Source organism: Erpetoichthys calabaricus, chromosome 11 (genome assembly GCF_900747795.2).
Source record: "Erpetoichthys calabaricus chromosome 11, fErpCal1.3, whole genome shotgun sequence".
Classification (NCBI taxonomy): domain Eukaryota; kingdom Metazoa; phylum Chordata; class Cladistia; order Polypteriformes; family Polypteridae; genus Erpetoichthys; species Erpetoichthys calabaricus.
Genome location: NC_041404.2, coordinates 157133382 through 157159597, shown reverse-complemented (window position 1 = coordinate 157159597; position 26216 = coordinate 157133382). Strand labels below are relative to the sequence as shown.

The 26216-nt window shown below is 37.7% G+C and overlaps 1 protein-coding gene and 1 long non-coding RNA gene across 11 annotated transcripts in view; both read left to right on the top strand.

Moving 5' to 3' along the window:
- The window catches only part of LOC127529615 (uncharacterized), a 487131-nt gene that overhangs the window by 153000 nt on the left and 307915 nt on the right, over window positions 1-26216 (top strand). The gene's annotated exons all lie outside the window — the stretch shown is intronic.
- Window positions 1672-26216, top strand: part of tnrc18 (trinucleotide repeat containing 18) — a 143936-nt gene continuing 119391 nt past the window's right edge. For 4 of the 7 annotated variants that reach the window (XM_028814405.2, XM_051933760.1, XM_051933761.1 and 1 more), the window contains exons 1-2: window positions 24146-24382; window positions 25724-26046. In XM_028814405.2, the coding sequence (XP_028670238.2) occupies window positions 25836-26046 (211 nt within the window). In that variant the 5' untranslated portion in view covers window positions 24146-24382; window positions 25724-25835. Of the gene's footprint in view, window positions 1790-24144; window positions 24383-25723; window positions 26047-26216 lie in introns of those variants that run through there. The other 3 variants (XM_051933763.1, XM_051933758.1, XM_051933759.1) reach the window with 2 other exon arrangements.

Below are 26216 nucleotides of genomic sequence, written 5' to 3'. Positions count from 1 at the left end.
TATACTAAATATCATGAGACCAGTGCATAAAATCCAAGGGCTGAAAGTTCACCAATCCTTCAGAAAGCTCTTAATGCATATTGTCAGGTTATACATAATTAAACGTAATCAATGACACATCAGTTTCTCTTCATCACAATTGATGATAAAATAATTAACCCCACTCCCAAATGATGGCAACTCAATTAGTAAAATATTCCAAACAAATTTCAGCTTGGAATATTACATATTTTCAGATTACAAATTTTCCTAGGAGCATTGCTTGTAATGGAAAGCCTGCAAAGAAATATGTTTAATGTGCATTAAAAGAGAAAATGAGCATTGTGAATGCATTATATAAAGGTGTACATATTAGAGTTGCTTTGCCAGTGTCCCAATTGGCGCTAATTCTATATATTCCCAAGATTATCCCTTATATTTCAGTACCTCATAGCAGGATGAATAACTTCCCTCCTACCAGTCTGTAGAGGCTGTAAAAAAGAGCAGATTATCCGACCCTGCGTGTACAATTAAATTCAGTTTAGAGACTCTACCTCTCTAGCACCTAACACACTTAAAAATCAAAGTGTGACTGTGATGCCAAATGGAACCATTTATTAGACCCCCCCCCCCCCCAAAAAAAAACATCCAAAAGAAGGTTCTAGAAAGAACTTTTATTTATCCAGATTTGCAACCATTCCCATAAATAGCCATTAATAAATGATAACAGACTTGTAAAACATCATTGGGTTCCTGTTTTTAAAATGACTCTTGCTGCATACAATAACACAGGCCGAGTTCAGATTTTCTTGATCTTCAGTATCCTGCTTCGGATCCTCCTATAAATTAATGATTTCTCTTTTGTTCGCAAATTAGGAATCTTAAAGAACTGACTTCATAAGCAAAGAATCCTCCCCAGCATGAACTGGTTGTTTGTCAAGTAAAGGTTCAATGAGGAACCATGCAACCCAGAATAGTGCAGTTTAGAGTGTACTGGAAAACAAAGAAATATCAGGGGGGGACACCTGGTACCGATCACTCAGTTTTGAAGGCATTTAATTAAGTATATAAGGCACATGTGAGGATCATATGAAATCTTTTTTCAGTCTCTGTTTTGGTTGTTTTTCCTTTTTCAAATTTATGTTGCTTGCTTTTCCTCACTAATGTTTATCTAACGAAATTGATTTCATTTCAATTAGCTGACAATGTTTGTTTCACCAATCCCTTGCCAGCAACTGAATACTGAAGAACATAGGTTGTGTAAACATACTCATTTTGTACTGGAAAAGAATAATAAAGAATAATAAATGGCCACATTGAGTAAAGGAAAAAAAAGGTTCACACTCCTTGAAAAAGTTTGTACTCGCTGTCCAACTCATGCACTTTACTTTATGCTTAGCCTTACTACACCGGATGCCTCCAAATTGCTTCTTTTTTCAGAAAAAACAACAAAGCATGATTGCTACGTGATGATGCCAGTGGGTATAATACGTTTTTGAATTGGTAATTATTCACCAGTTTATTCTACTCATTGGCCTACCCCTTATATCATGGCATGTTCCAAATGAGAAAGCAGAATGGTTTTATCCAGGTAGCAGCTGCACATTCATTTGATTTTGCTGAATGTTAGAAATGGATATGTTTTAAGAAGCTTTTTTAGCATCAGGTTTTAAAATATTCTGTTTTGATAAAAGGCCGAGAAAACAGAAAATAATTTTTGTAGCCCAGAATTCTTAAGAGGATACGATGTCTTTCTGAACGCGTAGGGTGGTGCTCTGCAATAACTGAACTGAGGACGTTTAAAAGCCAGGTAAGATTTCACGTTTTTTTTTTAATGCGCACACCGGTGTGTGTTAATTTTCTCCCAACAATTCGTCCTAAAGCTATGAAGACTTTCCTGTAATACCATACAGCGAGTGGAAATAATGATTCAGCATTCAGACCTGGACAATGCAGTCTGGAGATAAACAAATAGCGGCTTTATGAAAGGAGAGATCGCGACAGCGGTCAGCAAGCTAATAAATGTTGGCTGTTGGGCGCTTATTTAAATAGCAATGCAGGCTGAAAGGGGGGTGGCGGTGTTGGCAGATAGCATCGCGTATTCCCACGTGTATTCGGAGAAATAGATTTATCGTTAGGAAAGTGGCAATAAACCGAAAACAAATATCGCATTTCCAAGCACGTTTTAGTGCCTGGCGTGCAGATATCCAAATGGTAAGATGTCAACTTCGCAGGTCCTGAAACACTTTCCATGTTCTCGTCTCTATAGCTGCTTCATTCCAATCATGCCCCCCAATTTTGTTAACACACGGGGAGGGTTGCAGGAAAAAAAAACAACGCAATGGTCTAGTTGTACAAATTCCCGTTTTCTAAAGTGTGCCATTCCACTGCCCCCGCAACGCCCCTCACACACACGAACCTCCGGTTTCTAGGCGTTCTTGGCACACGTGCAATCAATTGTAACCGCGGATAATCAAAGGTAATTGTTCTGCGGAGGCTTGTTTTGGGCTGCGACCGACCAAACCCCCCCCCCCCCCCCCCCCCCCCCTTCTTATATATATATAATATATAAGGAAGCCAGTAAGTTCCCTGCAAGCAATTAGTGCTATTGTTAGAAATGTTTAATTACAAGTTCTGTTTACTTTATGCATAAACAGGTAACGCGCGGACGGGTTTATTTTTCTTAAACTATATTAACCGTAATATTTACACATGCACTACTATCCACTTTAAAACAGTGCCAGTGTGAGAGGAGCTGGAGCATACCTTGACAACATTAATCATAAAAAAACTAGGGCAGCCACACTTGAAACTTTACATTTGCCAAACTACGTGACTTTGGGGAAAAACAGAGTCCCTGGGGATAATGCTTAAGCTTCATAAGGAGGACACTCCATTCAGGGATTGAAACGTTCGTCCGCATTGCTTGCTGTGTCACTAAGACACCCGAATGCATATAAAAATACAGAACAACACTTACTGCAAAGCTTATGCACATTCATTCCATATTCATTTTCACGTCCATTTATCAATTCATGGCTTCGGCAAGACAGCAGACCCCAGCAATTTAAACCAAGACACTACATGACGGCGTTATAACTCCTTAATTAATTAATTACACATCAAGCGCCATACTCCTTTACTGCCCGTTTAATATACATTAAAAGATTAAGAAGGCATATTTACGGGTTAAACAGTATCGGTGGTTCATATGTGCGCACTTAGCATATAAACGTTATGAAACTGCATTCAGGCACTGTTCAGAAATGTTCTAAAAATGCTACAAACCACGAGATGGAAAAAAACGGAATCGTGTTACCATTTACAAAAATACCATGCAGGATCAAGTATCGTGGTTTTAAATAATGCCACTATAATTATTTCTGTCTGAGTTAATTTGCATCCAGACAGTGGGAATCGTTCTTCCAGATTCATTCTTAACGAAACCTTGCGAGTCCGATTTCTGTTTATTTTTTATATTGTAGCATTACGTGTGCCTTTTTACCATAATCTATGTAAGGCTGTTCCTTTAAAAACTCCAAGGGAACCTTGTTTATTTATTTTTTATTCTGTTTAATGAACATTTTATCACTGCACCACTCTATTCTATTGAGTCTGAACTGGGAGAAATGGTTTGTCGTATTTCCCAGCAGCCCTGCGTGCCATGCTGGTATATTCGCTTAAAAAAATATAATATATATGTCATCCATTTTCCAACCCGCTGAATCCGAACACAGGGTCACGGGGGTCTGCTGGAGCCAATCCCAGCCAACACAGGGCACAAGGCAGGAACCAATCCCGGGCAGGGTGCCAACCTACCACAGTATGTATATATATATATATATATATATATATATATATATATATATATCAACACAAATGAGATTTTTAGGACAAATCTGCACATTACAAAAGTAATAACAATTTTCTTCATCTTCCGATATTGGAGTGGCGCAGTGGTTAGGACTACTGCCTCGAAACTTCATGCGAAACTCTGCCCCATGATGTAAATTCTACATTCACCTCACAGATATACCTTGGTCAAGCTGCATTCTTTCCTGATAACGTGACCAAAATATGCAACTTAAAGTCATATAGCAGGTGACAAGTGTACGCAGGCGTAGAAGTTGGCGCAGCATTTGCTCCGACTCTTATGAATACTGGTTTAGGGCCTTTCTTAGCAGTTTGGGTGGAGGCCCTATGCAGTTCAGAAATGTGCAGGCCCCGGATGGGGGGGTAGGTCCGGGTGGGCAGAGCCCCCCTGACCTCAGGAAGGTGTTCTAATAAAATGTCCGGAAAAGGCCTTAGATGACCAGTAGGCCTACATGTACATGTGTATGCAGAGTGGTAAAATATTGATTTTGTTCTGGATAGGGATGTTTCATGATTTTATGGGGATCTCTCTGAATGAATCTGAAACGAACCTCTAAAATTAACGTTTGCTATAGTGCATTTGGCGAAGTTACGACGGTGTGACAATATTATTAGGGATTTAGGTAAAGATTGCAATTTGGATAATAAATTACCATTGTTAATAAGACTAAGAGATGCACTGAACTGAATTTCCTAGGACTGGCACAGACGACTGCAGTGCCAGGGGTGTGACAGGAGCCCCAGGCCCACAGCCCGTCAAAAAAAAAAAAAAAAAAAAAAAAAAAATTGCAAGTTGGGGCCGGGTCGGGGCCCTACGCGGATGTGTAGTTCGCTTATGCCTAAGAACGTCCCTGACTGGTTCTTTAATAGTACTTTACTGGGTTGTGTGGGTCCTCGTTGAAACATTGCTTCCCAAAGCACCATTTAATTCTAGGAAAAGTTCTTTGCATAGGAAATTGGTTATTTGGGCTTTGAAAAATATATGTGGCTGAAACCGAAATCTATAATGTGTAGTAGGCAACCTAGCAGGATATGACAGATCAGGAAAACCTGAACTTAGCATGTTTTATTGTAAGCAACAAGGGACCCTTTAAAATCAGGAAACCCATCAGTATTTCATACAGTACATATGCTATCATATATTTATGGTTATTTTTGGAACATGTTATGGATTCAAATAGATAAACATTCTTTCTGGGACTAAAGTGTGCATGGAGTAGACTGCACTCTTAAAAATAAAGGTTCTTAAATGGCACTGTAAGGTTATTTACTGGGTTGTGTGTTTCTCATAGAGCCATTGCTTGACAAAGAACAGTTTCATTCTGGAAAGACTTGGCATATGAAGTTAGTTTTTTGTGCTTTGAAAAACTTCCTAATATGCAGAAAAATCTTTAATGTATAGTAGGCTACCTAGCAGGACACTAACAGATTTAGAAAACCTGGATGTGGTCCATGTTACTGTAAGTATGCAGCATGGTGCATGGATCTTTTTAAAATTGGGACCCATTGGTATTTCACAAATCTGTTACCATCTACTTGCGGTTATTTACTGTATGGAGCCTGTTACATAACTAAATTAAGAGAGGTTCTTTCTGGAACATTCTTGTGGATTGGTCTTTTGGGTACCAAAAATGGTTCCCCTATGGCATACCATTGAAAACTGCTTTGTTACCTTTGTTTTTTAGAGTGCATCATATGGTCTGTGCTGATTTCACATGTTCTTCCCAAGTCTATGAGACTTTTTTTTTTTCCCCAGAAACACTTCTTTTTCCAACACATTTCACAGATGTTCATGTCAGGTGGACCGCCTTCACCAAATTGTCCGTATATGGGGGAGCATACCCCATGATGAATTAATGGACCATCCAGTTTTAGTTTCTACCATTGTGTCAGATGCTGGAGGCTCAGGCTTTGGATTAAGATGAACACCACATTAAACATGTTATGAAAATTGATCATATTCTAATATTTTAGGCTCTGAAGAAAAACAAAAACCTCAAGACATGTCAAACAATTAAATTTCATTTGAGTCACAGCATGGGGTTCTCCTTCCTTCTGGCCTGTTAATAGGTTAGCATTCGGAACACTACAGGAATAAAAGAACTAATACTGTATCAAGGTGAAAGAATTTTGAAATCTGTCCAGTTTTCCAGTATTGTAAGAATATTCATGTGGAACTGCACTGCTGGTGAAAAGTCATTCGGAAGTTTGTTGTTAATGGTGGGTCATTTTCTAAAACTCGGGGGGGGGGGGGGGGTTATGGGGGGCTGGGTGATGAGGAAAGACTAAAACAGATGTCTGTGCAAACTCAAGTCTAGTTCATTATAGTGAATGTAACGTACAGTACACATGATTTTGACAGGAGTAGTAACAGAGTACTCATCTAACAGACAGTCAATTACCAACAGTTTAATACGTCGAATGATAGGTTATATACAGTACCTTTCCATTTTATTTCTTGTTTTCTTCTCTGTAGTGTTCTGGGGTCTGTCTCAGAGGTAGGGTGCTCAAGACTGTAAGCCATCATGGATGAAATGCCTGTCTGTGACAGAGGAGACCTACACATTTGCCTATGGAGGATAATAATAGAGTTGCCAAACAATCCAGTAGCATGTTGTGTTTCCAAATGTTGGTTTTCTGTGTTCTTTCAAAATATTCTTTTGATTTTTTTGTTTTGTTTTGCTAGTTGTTTGAAATATTCCTAATTAGTCTAGAATACATTACTTGTAATGCTTTCACTCGGAATTCCCTGTGGCTGCAGCATGTCAATATTTCATTTAAAAAAATCTATAATTAAGTAATACTAAACAGTTTTCATTTTGGATAATGTTTTAGGAAAATACAATGTTTTCCACTCATATTGGGACAGGGAAGTCAAAATGGCTACTTTTGTTGCACACAGAAGTAGAGCAGATTTGACACGAAATGCGGAATATGAGGTCAAAGCATGGAATTCCACTTTTTATTTTTGCCCGTGTATGCTCTGACATTTTCAAATACCATGACGTTTTTGTGTTTATTCTCCAAATCTATAAAAAAAATTTCACTAACAGCAGAGCAGCCCATAAGCAAATCAAGGGCTGTGCATGATAATGCTAATCAGCGTCTATGAAACACAGCATTATTTTAATTATTTAGCATATCGTTCACCTTGAACTGTAATTTAATTTGCACACTAGATTTATGCAAATGATGAAGCAATTCAGATATCAGTTGTGTGTATTGGAATTATGCATTTGATTATTTAAATATGAAATTGTTTTAGGCTGGAAAAACAGACAAACTGTGTATTACCAGTGCTCTACCATAAATGAATTTGTCATTCTGCAGTTTCTACAGAAAAATTTCTTTGCCAGTCTTAAATATTGCTTTAATTTACAATGGTTAAATAAGAATGAGCACCTCTGCAAATAAATAAAAATAGATTAGAGGATGCATCCATTCATTTTACAGCCCCCTTAATCCAGTTCAGGGTCATGGCCCCTTGACCCTGAACTGGATCTGAGGAGACAGAATCATTTAGATGTATTTAATCAAAATGCAAACAACCCAATTGCTAAAAACTATCTCAAGGTGGCCTACAAGTACAGAAGTACAGTAGAATTCCATCTGTTTATAACAGAATCTGAGAGAAATGTTCACAATGGCAGCAACACTAGACACAAGGCCCGGCTGGGACATAGATTCAACCAGAATATTTACTCACATGAACACACACTACTTCCCACCTAACACATTTAGAGGACCAATTAAATAATCTACCACATCTTTGGTATGGATGGGGACAGAATGCTTGCATAAAGCCCCTGTGCTCCCAGTCAAATTCATTCTAGCTTGAAGTAACGAGCAAACAGCCCCAACTGTATGTTGTAGGTAGTATTTGGTACAATTTTTTTTATTTCTTTTTATAATTTGAGCAACACAAAAGCTTTCTTCATTCATTTTTACATTCTTTGCTTTACACCAATGAAACATTTTCACAGTTTTATCTGAATGCTCAGACATTAAAATATCATGACTGCATGTCCTCGGTTTGAACTAGTACATAAAACCCAAATTTTTCCTCTGAGGAGGCTCAGGTTTGCTAATTATTTAGCAACAAACGACAGTCTGGGATCTGATACAGTGTGGCCCTTTACCAAGTATTCTCCAAATGTCAAAAAGGTGGAGTTTGACGGCTAATGCACAAAAATAGAGAGGTCCAAAGCAGTTTGTGACATTTCACAGTGTGTATTTAGGGTCTCTATTTATACACCAGATGACAGGTTAAAAGATCTCCTGAACAGTTGCCGGTGAGCCATATGGTTGAGTATTTCCAAGTGCTAGATCCACTGTTTTCTACTTTGCTAATTATGTTTTTTTTTTTTTTTTTTTTGTGAATGTATATTTTATATCAAAAAATTTTTCCTTATATATTGCCTCTCGGTTTCACTTATGTAAATGTAAGAGAGAGGAGTTTTTATTTTTTAGAAGTAGTTCAGTTTGTGTAAGAAGAGGTAATGAAAAGTGTATAGTAGTAGACAACTGCCGTTTTGCCGTTTGCATTACAGATATGCTGTTTATAACCAAGAGCAAATATTCATTGGCAACATCTACTCAACTTTGGTGCTAAGCTAGTCTTTGTGGCAAAAGATAGACTGCTTTGACTGACATTAAATAAATAAAAAGAACAGTCGCTTGCATTCTCTTGAGGTATCAATTAAGCATACACCCGCATTAGTGATTAATTCCCTAGATCATTTTTTTGGGGGGGGAGGGGTAGGCAGTAACCTTTACCTTTTAGAAAATAAAATAATCTTGACACTGCTGATATGATATGATACACAAGTTGCCATATTCTGTATTCATGACGAAACAATCTAATTTGGGAAGAAGCTTCAACGCTTTAATTTATATGGACTATAGTGAACAAGGACTTTGATATATAACCAAGAGCAAGGAGTAACACCCCAATACAATTTATGGAGTCTTTTTATTAAGATGTATTACTAGCAGTCTCGCAGGAGCTTAAGTCTAATGAAGTGTTAGCTCTGTGAGCTAAATAAAGAAATCTGCGATGGATGAAGCAAGAGTACAATCTTTGCAAACCATTTTCTATTTGCATTAAGAATTGTGCATTTTAAGCCATTTTCTGACAATCTATTCCACATATGTCACTTGATGAGGATTTTAATTTGAGGAGCTTTTATTGCACCTTAGACTTTGTTGTCTATGCAAACCATGGGGTGTAAAATGAGTTTATCACATTCCTCTTGGGAGAGTTGGGGTAGGCTGAGCAAACCTGCACAGGTCTAAATGTCAAGCAATTCATGCACTGTCTGAGCTGTACATTCAGATAATTCCTCCACGCATTGACATGTTCAAAATGAGTAAAATTGTTTGGTTCAAAAGCGGCATGCCAGCAATTCTTCTGTTGGCAATCAAAGTAAAGTTTTGGGTGGATGGAACCTCATTTCCAGAGAGTCAGAATGACAGCGTATTTACATATCAAACAGTTCTTTCCAAATTAGGAGTTGTCTTCACCAGTCTGAGCAAAAAAAAATTCAAGACACTTGGTAAGGACCGCCTTTGTGTAGTATGATAATGCATCTTGCAAAGACCCCTGCATTTTTACAACAGGCCATCTATGATATATGTTCAGGGAAGACCTATTTCTGTAATTAAATAAAATTTCATCCTCAATAGTAAAAGACAAACATGATATTACACCAATTGACTTTAAAACACAGAGATGTCTGCGACTTATTCGGTTTCAAATGCTGCATCCAAAGAGTTCTGGCCTAATCTTTGCTTCTCTAGTTCTAAAATACATATTCACAAATATATGTCATGTGGCTACATATAAAGAAATCAGTATTTTTAAGCAAAAAATAGAAGTAAACTTATCTTCCTCCAATAGGGTAATATTTACAAAGGACTGGAGACATTTATCTCTAAATTTAAGGAACTGACTTGCTGCCACACTTAACAATAAGTCAAAAGATGCTTGTCCAAGAATGAGTTGTCACTCATAAAAAGAAAGTTTAATTTTCTTTGACATAACACTTGCTAGGGCCAGAGCCAATATTCCATAAAATTTTTTAGAAACATTGCATGTATAAAAAATATATCTATATTTTAATAAATTGAAGCTGTACTTGACAGCCTCCCTGGAGGGAAACCATTCAATATCAAAATAGATTTTTACAGTATATACCTTACAAATCGAACCACACCTATTTATGCAATTTTTGGTGTTGTCATGACTCCTAAATAAATTATTTTGGTACTTTGAAATGTAATTAATTTCACTATTTACATTTTGAAATGTTGGACATCAGGATATATCGGTGCCATAACTACCTACAATGTGGGTGTGGGTTTTTTTGTTTTGTTTTTTTTTTTAAATAAGAAGTAACAGTAGAAGAATTTCTTCATCTCATTTCCTGTGAGTATGAAAGGAAAAAGCTTTAGAGGATATGGTAAACTTGTATTTGCTTTCTTTACTAATTTTAAATCCACTAACTAAAAACAACAAAAACAAAATATTATGGAAATGTAATGCCTCAGTTCAAAAGATTTAAATGCATTTAAGGCACCTCCTGTGGTTCTCTTTACTGAGAACCAGTAAAGCTGACAAGGAACAAAATAGTTGAAAGCTTGAATGAATGCTAGTCTCATGCTATGAGTAAATATGGAAAAATATTGTTAAAGGAAATAACCGTTTTCCACTATTACATTGAGAAAACAGGAAGTCCTTTTTAAAGGTAGCTCATGAGATATGAACTAGACCTAAAATAGTTGCATATATGGATTTGCAAGTGAAAATGTAAGATAGATTAGGTGATATTTTATATTTGTACCCAACTGAGGGCAATAGATTTAAAATGGGATAGTCAACACAACATAAGACTTTCTTTTTGCAATGCGTTTGGCTACTAATTCATGCAATACAGATGGGAATGCTCCACAGCTCCATAACCGCTGAATAGAAATAACAGCAAAAAGGGATCGGTTTCTCATTCATCTTTACTACAGTTTATCATACCGCATAGTCTGCGTTTGTAGTTTATTATTTCTGACAATTGATAGTTTTGTATTTTGTGCCAAAATTTGAACTGTTGAGAGTAGTGCTATATTAAATAAACTGAGAATCCATTGCATATAGAGAATTTTGCATAGCAAAGACTCTCACAAAATGATTTAGTTAATATGAATAACATTATAAAAACAAAAAAAATAAAGCAGAGCAGCATTGCCTCATGACTTTAGGGGACTAGGTTTGAACCCTAGCTTGATAAACGTCTGTGTGGCGTCTACATGGTCTTCTTGTCTGTGTCTAAATTAGGTGGGGTTTGAAATTGGAATATACCAGTAAGAATTTCACACCACTGTGACAATAATGATCCTATAAATCTACAAAATGTGTGGATAGATGAATAAAACATCAGAAACAAGATAGGAGAGTGAAGTCCCTTTTAAGTGAGGCTTTCCTCACTGTATGCCTTAGGCTAGTCATCCATCCACCCTCCCATCCATTTTATTAAGCAAAGTTCTATTACAGGGTTGCATAGTGCCAGTGCCTTTCCCAGCAACACTTGCTACAAGGCAGGAACAAACCACGTATTGTAATTCCACCAAAGTGCACAATTGTACATGCGCCCACACTTATGCGAGGACATCTTAGAGACCCTTGATAAACACATACATAATTGGAACAGGAAGAGACTGGAGAATCCTTTAAACTCTATATAGATAAGGCGAGAAATTGCAAACTCCATTGTAGTCGATCTTTACCCACTTGCCAGCTCTCTTGCAATAAGATTTTTATTTAACAAGAAAAAAATTTCAATGGAAAACACAATGTTGAAATAAAAAGAAAAACAAAGAAGTAGCTGTAGATATTAGTACCATCTCATCTGGGCCATGGCTTCAAAAAGTGACTGCCATTTTTTTTTAAACGACGCCTGAATTTACACAGAAGACTTTAAGATGGTCTTCTGGGGACTGTAATGCATTTTTTTCCGATTCTAAATGATGCTCCATTAATTAATGTAGCTCAGTGCGTCACATTTAGTATTTTCAGTAACACTGTTGCTCAGTTGATGAAAGCAAGTCTCATCTGTAATATGTGAGGGCTTCTCTGTTTTGGCCAGTTGATCGAGTATCCTGAAAACATAATAAAAAAAGTTGTTGCAAATTGGAATGAAAACCGTATGAAGCTGTGGTCTTGGCAGACGTTACTTTTACATCTCTAGATTATATAAAGGGACTCGTAGGTGAAAGCTAGTAAACTAAAGAGTGAGCAGAGGGAGAATAAATTTAAATCCTCAAATGAGGAAACTTGTCAGAGCTACCATTGAACTAGGCCCTTGATGTCAAACAATGAAGATTCTTCCCTCCCCTTTTAAATTCTATGAGGTTTTATGTTTCCTCCTATTTAGCGTTTAATGAATTCTTGCTTAAAAAAAAAAAAAGATGTTCTTTAGTCAGTGAATGAGTTGTTAGGATAATCATGTGCCTTTGGCAATTCAGTTGTTAGTAATTAAGTGAAAAGGTTAAACCTGTTTCAATAAAAACAACTAAATATCAAATTTCACCCCATGCTCTTCTTTCACAATTACAACCTCAACAAAAAAAAAACTAAATACATAAAATGCAGGATTTATTATGGGATAAAGCAAGTTAAATATTTACATGGTCATTTCTTATGATATAATTAGTTATTACAAACAGCACAACGGTCAACACGCTTTCTCCAATAATACAAGAAATCAATGTATCCTTTTGTTCAATTTATTAACTGGCTTATCCACACCAAGGTTACAGGATCAATAAATTAAAGAGTCTAAACTTAAACATTTTTTCTTTTAGATAACAGTTCACAGATTGAAAACTATATTAAATGAGTCTTCAGCAAAACAACGTGTGAGCTGGCATTGTATTGGAGTTGGTGCAAGGATCTGGCTGGAAGGAGAATCCACGAATTGTGAAAGTCACAACATTATGATAATAGACATACAATATAAAGTGACCTCTGGATATTTACACTAATATGTATTTATTTATTTCTTTTTGGACAAATCTGTAGTATCTTAAATTGACATCAAGAATTTGAATACTCTAAAGAATTAACTACAGTATATGACCATTTAAACAGCTTGTTGATGCTTTTTATTTGAATTAAAGTGGAACAGCGCGACACTGTTAAAAGGTGAAACAAATGAACCACCTATCTAATACCAAGAAGATTTAGTACAAACAATGGTGTATCTTCAATTGCTATCTATAAGAAGGTTCCAGAATGAACCTTTATTTATCTAAATCTGTAACATGTTCCCTAAATATGCATTTTGATGACAGATTTGTGAAATGCCAAAGGATTCCTGATTTTGAAAGGACTTGTGTTGCACACAATAACACAGGTTAAATTCAGGTTTTCCTAATCTGTACTGCTATATAGCCGACTATAAATTAAAGATTTCTGTTTTGACCTCATATTAGGAACCCTTTCAAAGCAAAGAACCCATTTTAGATAAAAAAGAACCCTTCCCAGAATTAAACGGTTGGTTGTCAAGCAGTGGTGCTATGAGAATTTATACAACCCAGTAAAGTGCTACTATAGAGCTATTATTTTTAATAATGTTAGCACGTTATAAATCAGGAGGCACAGAATTGTGAAGTAATCTTTAGGCGAGTCTTGTGTGGTCAACATTTCCAGCAGATGGAAAAGCAGAAATACTTCAAAGTATTAACAAAAACTAAGTGGAATGTGGGACACCTATTGTAGCTTGTTACTCTTAAATCGGAGATGTGATTCGCAAAAACAGCAAAGAAGAAAGAAGTGAAAAATGACAACCTATAAGAAACCCTCGTTATATTGAACCACTGTTCAAACTGTGCATTCGCTGGTTTAATTTAATATTTAAACAACGACGAAAGCTTTTATTGTTATTATTATTAATTTGTATCATTTCCCTGCGGTGTTCTCCTAATCATGCAGACATACAGTATAAGCTGGAGTTGCTCGTTTTTTTTCTTTTTATATCCTTATATTTCTACATGATTGGGGTATTTGCACAAAGCAAAATGTATTAAGGGAGAAGACAAAATCTGAACTGAATGGACCCCGCATAACATAGCAGAAGTATTTCTCCTAACTGGAAAAACCACAACCAAATTTAAGATTTCGCAACAGGTGCGTTTTATTAGGAAAGCAAGTGTTTAAATAGTCGTACATACAAGCTGTTATTTAGAATGAGTAGTAAAAGGCCGTGGTCTGAATGAACTAAGGGAAACCTTAATGTTAAGATACGGTTATTGTAGCCTTGCGATGTGTTTAAACAGACTGTATAAGGGGTTAACGTGATCAGACAATTCAACACCCTCTACAACCTGAATATAATTTCAGTAGGAGCGCCAGGTTCAAATCACCTGTGCATGATTTTTGTACGTCAGATTAGACTAAAATGTAATTTCCTGAAAACGCAGGTGCGAATATGTTTAATTAAATAATACAGCTATAAAACACATCTAACCGACCATATTGCACAGTCCCTGGCATCAGGCGTGAAAAACTGGTGGAACCAGTCCATCCTCTCGCCAACAGAAAGGTGGCTTTAGGACGTGTTACTTAGCGGCTAATTCCTCCCCGCAAGGCCAGTAGCTGAGAAGGTCGCATATCGCAGATCTTAGTTACAGGGCTGCAGCTGTCAGATGCATTAAGGTTTGTAACCTGCATTAGTCACTACCCCAACCCCGTAGCTCAACGCTACCAACTTGTCAAATTTCTCCAGTCGAGATTTGAGATATCAAGTCTCTTAACCGCCGCGCAATCAGAACCATATTTATAGCGCTACTTTGGGCATCAAGGATATTCGCAATATTCAAACATTGCCAACATGTACCTTGAAGACACATAGGTATGAGCGCAGAAGCATAAGACCGTCCAGCTTTTAAAAATATCGGATAATGCGCACCTCGCACTTCTCCTTGGAAAAAAATCTTTTTGTTTTTGATGGCCTTTAGAGACATCTATTAAGGTACAAAACCTAGAACTAACGCGAGTTTGATTTTACAGGTGTCACTTTCACCAAATTTATCATTAAGTAGAGCAAGAAATTGCCTTCCCCCACAGAAACCGAGACAGAGAAATAAAGAACGTGGGTGGACTGGCGTTTGTGAACCATAAAAGGAGCGTATGTGAAGTCTGCGGAACTGAACCGCTGGTTATGTTCATCGGCTCATGTAACAGAGCACAGACTTGACATTGTGACAAACGAAAGACTGGGATGAAAAGAACCTAATCCGTGTTATTTCTGAATGGGGACAACAGGATGGTATAGATATTGCAGCCTCGACAGAGAAGTTTGAAAGTGCTCGCATTTCTTTCTACATGATAAAATACATAGCAAATGATCGCTGAATGGCCGTCAAGACAGCCTTATTTAATTCGTGGATCCTAAACACAATTCTCCAGAGAACCGAATTCAGCGGACCAATTAATATCTTTGGAAGTGTTTTGTGTCACTCAAAGGCAAACATATAAATGCCAGAAAAATAAAATAGGTAGTTTATAAAACGTAATACTTTTGGTTGTAAATGCAAATGTTATAAAAATACATGGCTAATGCTATATATCCGGCTTTTGTAATATGTTACCATTTGACTTTTTTTTTTTGCAAAATTAAAATTAAAATCTGAATACTCGCCCATATATAAATATTCAGAACAGACGTCTACAGTAATTTAAAATGCATCTGTAATAACAGCATTAACGACTGCGTATTATATATTAGGTTTATACAATGTGCATCAATATTTATCAGGGAAGCCGGCAAATGAAAGGTTAGAGGTGCTGTACTATAATAATCTTAAAGTTTGGATAAAATTAATATATAATCGCATGCAAGAGTAATTAAACAGCTGCGTCAACGTGTTAACATACAAAAATTAGCTAAATACTATATAAACCCGTGGCGTTATAATATCCATTGTTTGCATCTTTCAACGTCTGTATATTTTAAGGATGCCAACTCGATTTTCTGTTGTAATGAGTGCATCGGTGTGTGCGGACGTGCCTTGCGATGGGTTCAATCTCAATGCTGCCGACACTCTTAAGGATAAAGGTGCCAAAGTGGACCTTCATAACGATACCACGGGTAAACAATTCACATGACGGTTCTAGAATTTACTTCAATATATTTGGATCCGTTACAGGTTCTATAACTAGTCCTGAAGAGAGAATAACAGATTTGTGAAATACTAGTGGGTTCCTGATTTTAAATAACACAAGTTCAGGTTTTCTTGTTGGTATCCTGCTAGGTAACTTACTTTACATGAAAGAGTTCTGTTGTTTTTAAATCTTATTTGGAACATTTTCAAAGCGCAAAGGACCAGTTTCATATGGAAAGAACCCTTCCCGGAATGAAACTTTTTAAGCAATGGTTCTACGAGGAACCACATGTCCCAGTAAACTGCCTTTAAAGAACCGTTATATTTAACAGTGGAGGTGGCCACTTACTCTCCGAGACTCAGAACTCAATCAACCGGTTAGACAATGGAGGCTTGTTAAGAAATTCGGTGTCAACCCACTTCCAACATACAAAATGATAGTAGGTATTCATAGCGAAATTTAAACTGAATGGCTCATTCTTATGCTGCAGTGAATACAAGAACCTCAGCCAGACATTTTCTCATATGGAAAAAAAATGCTGTACAGTCTGGGAAAAAAATGCTGTACGGTTATTTGAAATGTTCGATACATAATAAATGTAATGCTACCAAAAGCCCAATTATCAAAACGCATTGGTAATACTTAATAATTACATATTTTAAAGGGGTTCTGGAATATACAATGTCCTGTGAAAGACAGTAAATTAAGATCCGTTTACTGTAATTTCTTAAACTTGAATGAATTGTTCAGACGTCATACATTATTATTATTAGCATACGACTGCATTGCACAATATATCAGTTATTGTTTAAGGATCTCAGTTTTTGTATGTTGAATCAAAGTCTATGGTAACATTTCTGTCGGATTTTTATAATGTGATTACCTTCTTTGGGGTAGGACAGGTAGTATATTGAATCTGCAAATTCTATTAATGAATAATGCCTTAATATTAATATTGTATTACAACTACCCACGCATAACTTCTTAGGTTTGTGAGCAAGAATTCGTGAACTTGTTATTCTGATGTTAGTAATACCCACTTGACAGTGGCTGATAATTTCGGTTTGAATGAAAATAAAATTTAAACAAGAAAGTACTTCGGTTTATTAGAGCTCTGAAACATGAAAACTGGTCTGTTGCCTGACACCTGGAAACCTCAAAACGCCAAACCGATTTCCTATCATCCAAGACTGTTGTGAACGCTGAAGAACTCTTTTGATTGTTACACCTGAAAAAACAAAAAATGATTCAAAATGTGAAATACTGTTTTCCCTGTCAGCAAAGAATGGCTTTGCCCGATTCCAGTATGATGTTCTGTATGGATTATGGAGACTCCTATTGCCGTGCACTGGAGCAGGCTTTCCACTATAACACCTATTTCCATATTATCAGTTTTTCAAAGTACATGTACTGAACAAATTATGAAAAAAAGTTCGATTATGTTATTTGTCCCGACGTTTCACTACACGTCAACTTGGTGTTCATCTCAACGACTATGTAACAATCGAGCTTTTAAAATCCATTAATGGGTGTTTTTAAGCACGTAAATAGCATTCTGTTGCATTGTTAATACAGCCATTTCTTTTTATTAAATAGTTAATCAGTAGCTGTTTCTAAAATGATACTAATTACTTTATAATTGGTTCTCTGTGTATCCGTCTTGCAACCGATAAAACCCGGTGTTAAAGGTAGCGCGTTAGTCGACATTGTATGAAGTTGTGCACCGTGGCCACTGAATTTTGACCTAGAAAGGAAGGCTATAGAAACAAATCATGTTTTTTAATACACACGGAGGGCATCAATTTTATTATTCAAATGTTTTAAATGTACACATTAAATACTTCTAACCACACTTGCAAAATGAACCTCCCTGCTACGTTAAAAAAGGCGCAGCCCTTGCCAAAAAGCAGTTGGACTGCGGGTCAATGGAGTTACCTCTAGACATATTTATGCTGCTGTACAAAACAGTTTCGGGGTCTGGGTGGGAGCTTGTATGAAAATGCGAACTATTTCCAGATTTTCGGGTTTGTTCTCTATAAGATTTCTTTAAGGGGGGGGGGGGGGTCTTGACATGTTAAATAAAAGCGAAACACTAAACTGCGCCTTATTTATGCTGTAGAAGGACTGCAATGAATTAAAGAAAATTGAAAACATCTCGCTTTTTGGTGTCCCACATTCATCTTTCTGTTCTGTAGTCAGTCGGGGCTGCCACGTGTTCAGCCGAGGTTTTGCCAAAGGGATGAAAGAGAGAAATACAGAGCCGAGCGGAACTCTTGGCAAATCACCTTGACTGTCAACACTGGCACATTAACGTGCTTTTATTATTATTATTAATAGTAATAATGTAGGCAAAACACTGCTCTTTCCAAAGGGTTGCACGGTTATCTCAATAGCTTTTACATGTATTTTCCCACGGAGAAAGATTGCATTGTAATACCGTGGAGTTCATCTCATTACCTTTTTAAATGGACCTGTACTGCTTGTACATTCACTTATTGTTGCTTTGCAAATACGTACCACTAATTCCTCGCCCATCGACACAGCTTGTCGACATCAGACTGTTTCACAAATTAACTTTTATTTTTAAATGTCGCTTTTAACAAGACCGGTATCACGTTCAGGGTGTTAGGAAAAGAGAGCAAAATGCCTAATGCTTACTTGTAATTAGTTTTGTTTAATGATGATGTGAATTGCTGTAAGCCAGACACACATACACATGCAAATGAAGTTGCATCTCTGATGTAACTTTAAAAAGAAAATCCATTCCATTTACAATTTGGTTTACCTGACCCCTTCATATCCATATTTTTCAACAATTCTTCACAACGTTAACAGCTTTATAGCGTAAGGTTGTGTTCCAGTTAGCCCCATACAATGTAAACATATAAATCATTTACATCGCTTCAAGAAAACCTCCCGTGTACACAAATTCCAATGAATAGAAAGACACAAAAGTGTCGGTCTAAAACAACAACCTAGTGAAAAGCAGCACTGGAGCAATAGACGGTAAATTATTAGGCTGTGTGGGGAAGTAAGACGTCTGGGAATCACACTTTCGGATACACACACACTTATGGAAATGCAGGCAGATTTCCTGTAGAAGCAGAAGCTCAGTAACTTTGACGGTCAGTTTCAGATTGCTCTTAACCTTACCCAAAGTCACGCTTGCTAAACTGGTGCCCAGTGTGAGCAAGCCTGTGGTTTCTATTTCAATAGCTGGCCGAGTATTACATTTGACGATCTCGGAGCTTTTCGGACCAGTGGAAGGTCACTTAGGAAAACACCACAAGGACAATCGCATAAAACGATCAACACAGAATTTGATTGATGTGTACGTGCTTTGATTAAACTTTTCGGGGGGACGGAAACAAATGAATGCAGTTGCCAATCCAGCACTAACCACGTCCGGCGAAGTGAAGCGTCCATAAGGTACCCCACGGGCCAAGAGTACAGGTGGGAATATAGTATTATTACATTACGAATAGAATTTCTCGTCAATGGTCTTTTCATTTTTATGCTACACAAGCAGTGGACGGTCGTTGCCAAACTCGCAGAGCAAAACATACTTTGCTAATCTAGTCCTTTTATTCTAACGCTAGACGTTTGCTTCGCCAGAGGTACAATTTAACATACGTAATAATATAATTTATTTATATGGCGCCTAGGCGTGCTCAAAGCGCTTTAAGCAGAGCACCAGGAAAGCCGTTCGCCTATATATGTACAATATCGTATTGTCTTTAACTTACCCGATGCAGTCCGTTACAAATGCTTTAATGAAACGTATAAATCAAAAATATAAAAGCAATACATTTGTTAGAATTCGCTCGTGCAAACATCATATCCTACTGCGTGCATTTGGAATTTCTACACAGTTTATTTTGAGACGAACTACATATTAGCATTATTGTAATGTATGACTTGGGGTGAACCCGTTCACTTGTACGGTATGTACGGTTCACAACGTCCTTACCACAATCGGGTTAAATAAACCGGCAGACTAAACAGCAAAGTCAACAGCATTATATTATTACTTAATGTGTATATATAGAAACACGTTTTTCCATTAGACATTGTAAGACCTGATTTACCACTGGCGATTTTGTTGTATATTACAAATAACTTCGCCGCATAAGGGATCACAGTAATCTGAAATCAAGGCTAATGGGCACGAATCTCGAAATATAAAGCCCAGGTCTGAAAAAAAGGATTATTCGCTTTATAAACGACAATGTCAGACAGATTCGCCAGATTCTTGAAAAACAAGAAATAAATCCGACGAACAATGATGACGTTTGGAAAGTTTTGACGATCAGAATAATGATAGCATTTATGCTGAAACTGAGCTACTTTCAATCCGGCGCCGGTAGAGACCTGAAAAGCTCGCCCAAATCTAACACATGCATTCGGTATAAAGGCCTGTGTGTATCGAGATCTTTAAAGAGTCACCACACCCTAAAAGATGGCCACTCTCTGCAAACTGAACAGCATGCAGGAGCTTAACTTCGCTTTTAAAATTGAATCTAACCGAGAGGCTAAACAGGACTCCGTGTGTGCGTTATATAGAAACCGTGCCCATTTTGTTCGACCCTTAACTATTTTTAGAGAGCATCGAGGTTAGAATATCAGCAACTCTTTCAAAACCCATCAACACCCCACCCGCCCCCAACGTCTACAAAATAAATAGGCATTGCAAACAAAAGACATAACACACGGAATTTTATTACAAACTGAATGATTTATTACATACATACCCATTTCTTTAAAAATTACAGCTTCTCGATGTATCCGGGCGTGAAAGGGGGCATTAAAGATTGATAATACCGCCATTTAAAAACGGTGTATATTTTCTTTGAAAGATTATTCATTTTATTCCGGATAATACCGCATCTTCCACGTTTTGCTAAATCCTGAAGAGGTGGGGGTGAGAAGAAAAAAAAAATCGACGGCGTATGCTGCAATCATTTCTCTTTTTTGTAAAAAAAAATGCATTTTCATTTGCAGTGTTCGCAAAAAAGATTGGATGAAAAAACAAGCGAGGGAAGAAAATAAGCTTGGAGGGAGGTTGTCATTCATCGCTGCTCCATTGATCATTCAAAATCTCTCTGCATTCTGTTCAGGCAGCCATAAGCCTCGCTGTTGCATTAATTTTCTGTGCAACAACAACCACCACCCCTCCCCCATCACCCCCCCCCCCCTTCTCTCTACCCTTTTCCTTCCTGCTGATCCTTTGGCCAAATTGGGAGCAATCCAGGGTTGACGAGTCTTCCCAAAAAGTTGCCTTTTTTTCAGGGAAGTGGAGGGAGGGGGCCGCAAGGGTGCCCATGCGATATTCAGATGAGATCTTCCTCACCATTACATTCAGACATTGCTTTTCCCCTTTGACTATTCCTTTTCTCCTTTCTATTTACAAAAAGTTGCGGCCTTGAAACCGCCACATTGGGGCTTGGCTAAGGGGAGTTTGAGACCGACAGAGCAATGTTCTCTATCCTTTTTTTTTTTTCCTGTAATGCGACTACAGTGCTAGATTTGTTTTGCTTACTTTCCCAAAATAACGTTTGCACAGTGTTTAGGTATGAATCAAAAGGCAATATTCAAAATATTTAATTCTCCGAAACGTCTGCGTTTTAAAGCAAAAATCAGTGTATTTTACTAGGGCTTGATATAGTGTCTTTTGTATAAAACAATTATATAACCAGAAGCTGCATTTTAACGTATTAATATTAACGATGAAAAGGCACTCACGTTTATATGCTACATAGGTTAAGATAAAAAAAACCATTGGATTTTGTTCAGTAAAATTGTTGTTAGTCCTTTTATTGTACATGACTGATTTTCTTAAAAAGCACCACTACTACAGAAATTAGTCTCGTTTAATAATACGTCCATATTCTTAAGTGCTTAATATTGTAATATTGAGCAAGTCACACACTAATAACATCCATCCATCCATTATCCAACCCGCTGAATCCGAACACAGGGTCACGGGGATCTGCTGGAGCCAATCCCAGCCAACACAGGGCACAAGGCAGGGAACCAATCCTGGGCAGGGTGCCAACCCACCGCAGGACACACACAAACACACCAAGCACACACTTGGGCCAATTTAGAATCGCCAATCCACCTAACTTGCATGTCTTTGGACTGTGGGAGGAAACCGGAGCGCCCGGAGGAAACCCACGCAGACACGGGGAGAACATGCAAACTCCACCCGGGAGGCGAACCCAGGTCCCCAGGTTTTCCCAACTGCGAGGCAGCAGCGCTACCCACTGCGCCACCGTGCTGCCCCACACTAATAACATCCAACGGAAATGTTACACAGTGCAAGGCATATGGTAAATTGAGAACATACACTCCTTAGATATTAACCGCTTCCTACATTAAGTATATTGGAAAAGGAAACTAACAAGAAAGTTTTTCACTTTTTTACTGAACATTTATTTTGATTTCCCCATAAGGCTTACTGTAGATTCTCCCCCAATATTGTAAGATTTCTCTTTTAGCCACTTGTGGATTATATCAAGTGAAATGGCGTTTTGAACAGGTACATCCAATTTACACAAAAATCAGACTTGAAAGATTGTTACAAGAAAAGTGAGGAGCCATTGATAGTTCCGTTATCGACTCCCATCAAAAATGACGAGACGAAAACAAAATTTGACAAGAGAAGCTCGTTCGGCTAAGAAAAGGTGCAATTTAGCAAACAAAAAATGCTTATTTGAGGAGCCTTCAGAGACAGCGAGTTAGATATCACACACACACACGCATATGACATGAATCAATGGCCCTTTGTGAAGCTTTTTTTAATGGAAGAAAAAAGTATAAGGCACGACACCGACTTCCATGTCAAACCAAAAGTAAACGGTTACATGTGCACATCTACGCGTCATCCATACCGAAGGTAGACACAATTACCGACAGTTACTCACGCATTACTGAGGTGCTGTTTAATACTGTAAACGTCGCAGTGTAAATGCTAGATCTCATAAACAATTTGTTTTAGATGTCCAGTAACGTGTGTCTACATGTTTTTGGCAGTTTCCAATTTTTCAGTTTTTTTTTTTCTTTTCATATCCAATCTTTGGAAAGAAACCCTTTATTATCACAATCAAAATAATAAATTTTAATTAAAATGGTAACCTATACAGTAATACGTATAATTACGGCGTACGCAAGACACTCGTGTTTTAACAAAAATGCCATGGTCCATAAACACTTCACACCTTCCCGTTTTCTTTCAAAGTCCTGCAATGGAGGTTGTACTGCCAGAGGCTACAGAATGAAGGAGCGCCCAAATAAGTGAATATGCACCACTGGACATTCATCTCCGTAACAGACAGTGATATAGACTGCTACTGTTAACCAATCATAGTTTTTGTTTCTAAAAAGCAACCCTAAATATATAATCTGAAAAATAGCTCAAATTACACCCTTGGTCATTTTTAATAAGCTACGTAAAATATGTATTTGATTTCCAAACAAATAATATCCATTTAACTACTATACAGGAACGGTTACATTGCTCGATCCAGATGACAAATATGAACGACTACAAAGCCACTTTGTACACTTCGACACCGTTTATCGCCTTCAAGCTATCACTAAAAATTGAGATAGAATATATATATATATATATATACAGCAACACTGCGAGAAACGTACAACCCAAACGGCGGCCCAACGTCATTTGCAGATTGTTTGCTCCAGGATACCGTGGCAAAGACCACGTAGCTCACTCCTTTTCAACATGCCAGCCACTCATACAACGGACCTGCTCAAATAATTCCGAATTTTAAGAGATCCGGACACCTAAATGAATTGAGCTGAATACAATAACCAGAATCCGCTTGAAGCTGCTCTGCTATTTTGACCAGCAAAGAACTTGAAACGTGTAACGGCCTTGAAACCGTCTTCCCAAAAATTCTCACTGGTTGTTTTGATCTCTCGCTCTTGAAGAAGGGGGGGACTTGAAACTGCTCAACCTCCTTGGTCCATAATTGGTTTTATAGGACTGGCGGAAAGCCAAAGTGTTTACATACAAATGACTGACGAATGAACTGTCCAATCAAGAGCGTCCCAGTGAAATTTGGCGAGCTGTCCACAAGGGGGAGGGGCGTGTAAAACAATGCTTGTTTCATTGCTAAAGAGTTTTCTGAGATCTACAGAAAGGGACTTGCAAGGGGCTATTTTTCTATGTTATAGCTTACTGAAGGATGGACTGTATATGGAGTTTGTGATTTGTTTTCGCGCAAACACGATTTGGAATGTACTAAAACATTGGGATTTCTCATGTAAGACTACGGATCTCGGCTCAAGTAAAGAGCCTTCTGCTTTTCCAGGGCGGAGATGTTTTTTTAACAAAACACAAGGATTAAAAGGGTAGGTTTTAAACATTAGGAACAAACTCCAGGAAAAGGCGGGCAATACTCGGGTTTAATCCAGAACTATATTTTATCATTTAAGTATTTTTGTATTAGCAGCGAAATGGTGACTTCAAGAATACGGAAAGGACGCATTTTTGTAAGTAAAGTTTATAAAAATGAACACCGTCGGGCGTCTCGTAAAGAACACCCAATAGCATGGAATTGGCTTTAACTGATCGGGATCGTTTTTTCTCATAAAGGTTCGTTTCGACTTTCAAAAACTGGATTTAAATCGCGTTTCGCCCTTTTTTTTGGAAGCAATTGTATGAGTTTACCGAAAAAAAGCTGTTTTTAATTTAATCATAGGACTTGGCCATTTCCAGGTTTGGCAAAAAGCATGAAGTTGAAAAAAAAAATCCAAAACTTGGAAAGTTTAAAATGCTCAGGAAAGCACATTTGAGATATATTTTATACAACACGCAGTCCAGTGGGGGACGAAAGGTAAAATTTTATTGAAAGGTTTGAAGAAGGGAATTGACAAACTAGTGAATAATCCGGGCAGCCAGGTTTATTTATTTATTTATTTTCAAACGCCTCGACTAGTTTAAGGGGTCCTCGTTTTTATATATTTAATTGTAAATGCCCAGTTCCTACCAAAGAAATCATTATTCTGTAAGGTGCAGATCAGCCCCTTGGCTGCACTGGAATCTATTAAAATCTGAGTGAAATGTGAGCGGTGGAAGTTACCGTCACTTTTTGGGGGGTTATGGGGGGGTGCCACTGGCTTGTCTTACAGTAGTGTTTAAAATTGTTTCGATAATTCTGCCAAATAACTTTTTTTTACATTATTTCAAATATCGATTTGATCCATAACGTAATATATTTGCCGTTTATAACGATGCAGGCGAAGTCAGCGGTGGGTTTGAAGAAAGTTTAAAGTGAGGTTTTCGGGCAGCGTGCTTGCTTAGTTTGCTCAGAAATACATGGATGTCATGTAGTATTTACAATTAAATACAATTTTTATGTTTTGCTCGTGTTTTGCTTGTCGAGAAAGGCGGACGTTGTTTTTCATGCATTGAGGTCTGACGCTGAAGCAAATCGAGCTTTATTCAAATACACTTTCAAACAATTTATTATCCCTTTTAATATGAACTGTGAGGAACGGAGTGCAGTGTTGAGGACTTGTTCGCGCAGCCGAGCAACACTCGCAGAGTTCCCGTAAATTGAGAAGAGCGTTTTAGGTTGTTGCCGCAACTGCGGCTTCCTTGGGAAAATACAGGCACGAATTCGGCACTAATCCTGATTTATTCCATCGTGGATTTACCATCTGAAGCAACGAATTTCTTCTCCTTTTTAGGTCAAAAGAATGCAAGAAAAGGACATCAATTCACCTGGAAATACAGGGACTGTCTGACGGCAAACTCTGACCCGACGGAGGATTTTTGTTTTAGTTTGTTTCCCTGGTTTGGATGATGGATGGCCGCGATTTTGGACCACCGAGAGCTGTCCATGTTCCTCCTCCGCTTCTTACCGGGCTGTCTATGGAGTCGCACCGACTCGGGTCCGCTGCTTCAGCTGGCCGCATCGCTCCATCTCCCGGCCACTTATCAACGGGGCACACGGCGTCCATCCACACTGGGAAATACATGCCGTCCGCCATTAACCTCCATTCCCACCACGGTAAGGCTTTTATTCCGTTCACGATATTTGAATATAAAATGTACGCCGTTTTTGTTATGTGCTGTATGTGAAAATCGCAGTAATGCTTAATAAATCATGTGTTAATGAAACGTATATCAGGCATGATTATCCCGGTGTACTGAATAATGCTCAGTATTTTTCCCAGTATC